Here is a 1,572-nt window from a genome sequence, read left to right on the forward strand (position 1 = left end):
CCGCCGAAAAACATCGGGTAGAACATCTCAGCTTCCGGCCTGTTAAACGCGACCCCCGAATCAAACACGATCCAATCGGGCTTTGTCGTCAAGCTCTCCGGCCCAACCCAGGTCCTTTTACGGGCCTCATCGGCCCACATCTCTATCGGGCCCAAAAAAGCCGTGGCCGCTGCGGGGAAAGTAGTAAGCATAACGGACTTGATCCCCAGCTCCCTAGCGATTGGGCCGGCCCAATGAGGAGCGAAGTCGTAGATAATCCAATCAGGAGATGACTCCGTTAGGAACTGGCGGAGGGGGGAGGAGAGGAGGTCGTAGGCGGCTTTGAGGAGGTGCGTTTGGTCAGTGGGGAGGTCGGCGGTGGAGTCGGCGGCAGCGTTTGCTAAGGAGATGGAGAGCTGGAGGAAGGGGATTAAGTGGCCAAAGGCCAGCCATGGGAATATTGCTATGTGAAGGGTTTTATTGTTGTTGGTGTCGTCCATGAGGGGGGGTGGTGTTGGTATGGGATTGAGAGAGGTGAAGGTGATTAAGTGGTGGAGGGAATGGAGGTGTATTTATTGAGGGCAGTGGAGACGAGTCTTGTGTTTTTTTTGTAGGAAGTGGTGATGCCATTCGAGACCCTGTTCTTCTTGTTTTGTGTGTGATGCTGCCGGCCTTCAGACGCCTGTTATTAATAATTAGTGCTAAAACTTGGCTACGTCACTAATTATGATGCAATTATATTAATTTGAGGATAGGAGCAAATTAAAATGCTGGTCTCTATTAGAGCATCTCCAACAGTTTCCTCAAAAATTCCTTTAAAATCGGGAAGCAAAAGTCATATTCTTCAAATTATTTTTGCTCAAACTCCAACAGCTTCCCCATTTTGAAGAATCCTGTATTTATTACAATAATAAAAATATTCTACATCCCTATTTTGGGATGCTCTTTATGCATTGGAATTGCCCCCATGGCTTTTTTTGTAATTACGAATTTTGTTTTGTATTTATTTTCTCATCCATCCTGTTTTGAAGAATGTGCTGCATTTATGACAAAGCTCTCCCCAAAATTTTGCAGAATGCTTCAGATTTGGGGAAGACTCTCTATTTTTTCTTCCCTATCCCTATTTTGGGGAATGAGATGGGGAATCTGTTGGACAAAAAAAAAGACCAAAATTCTCTAAAAGTGAGAATATCAATAAAATGGGGAAGCTGTTGGAGATGCTCTTACTCTTCAACTGTATATTTTCTACTTCAAATTAAATCAAACGTGCAAAGTCTCCTTCATTTTAAAACTATCTCCCTCTCCAGGTGTTGAACAAGAGGAGATATATATATCTTTATTCATTCCCTAAATCATCCATATTTTTTTTAAAATACCCGTCACATCTTAATATGTATTGAATGCCTTCCAAATCTTCAAAATCGAGCTAGTATGCGCAATAAGGGGGAAATTCCTTCATTTTTTTTTTCAAGTCATGCGGGCATACTGACTCAATACTGAAGATTTAGGAGGGATTTTAATAGATGTTCAGATTTGAAGAGTATTTTAATACAAATATCAATATTTAAGGGCAATTTAATAAATATGATTGAA

General features: G+C 41.8%; 1 protein-coding gene across 1 annotated transcript; it reads right to left on the reverse strand.

Annotated features, from left to right (window-relative positions):
* LOC109838820 (UDP-glycosyltransferase 91C1-like) lies at positions 3-746 on the reverse strand (the record flags this gene model as incomplete). Its single annotated transcript, XM_020407243.1, has 1 exon — positions 3-746. A coding segment is annotated over exon 1 (477 nt), but the record flags the coding sequence as incomplete, so codon positions are not given.

Source organism: Asparagus officinalis, chromosome 4, assembly GCF_001876935.1.
Source record: "Asparagus officinalis chromosome 4, Aspof.V1, whole genome shotgun sequence".
Lineage (NCBI taxonomy): Eukaryota > Viridiplantae > Streptophyta > Magnoliopsida > Asparagales > Asparagaceae > Asparagus > Asparagus officinalis.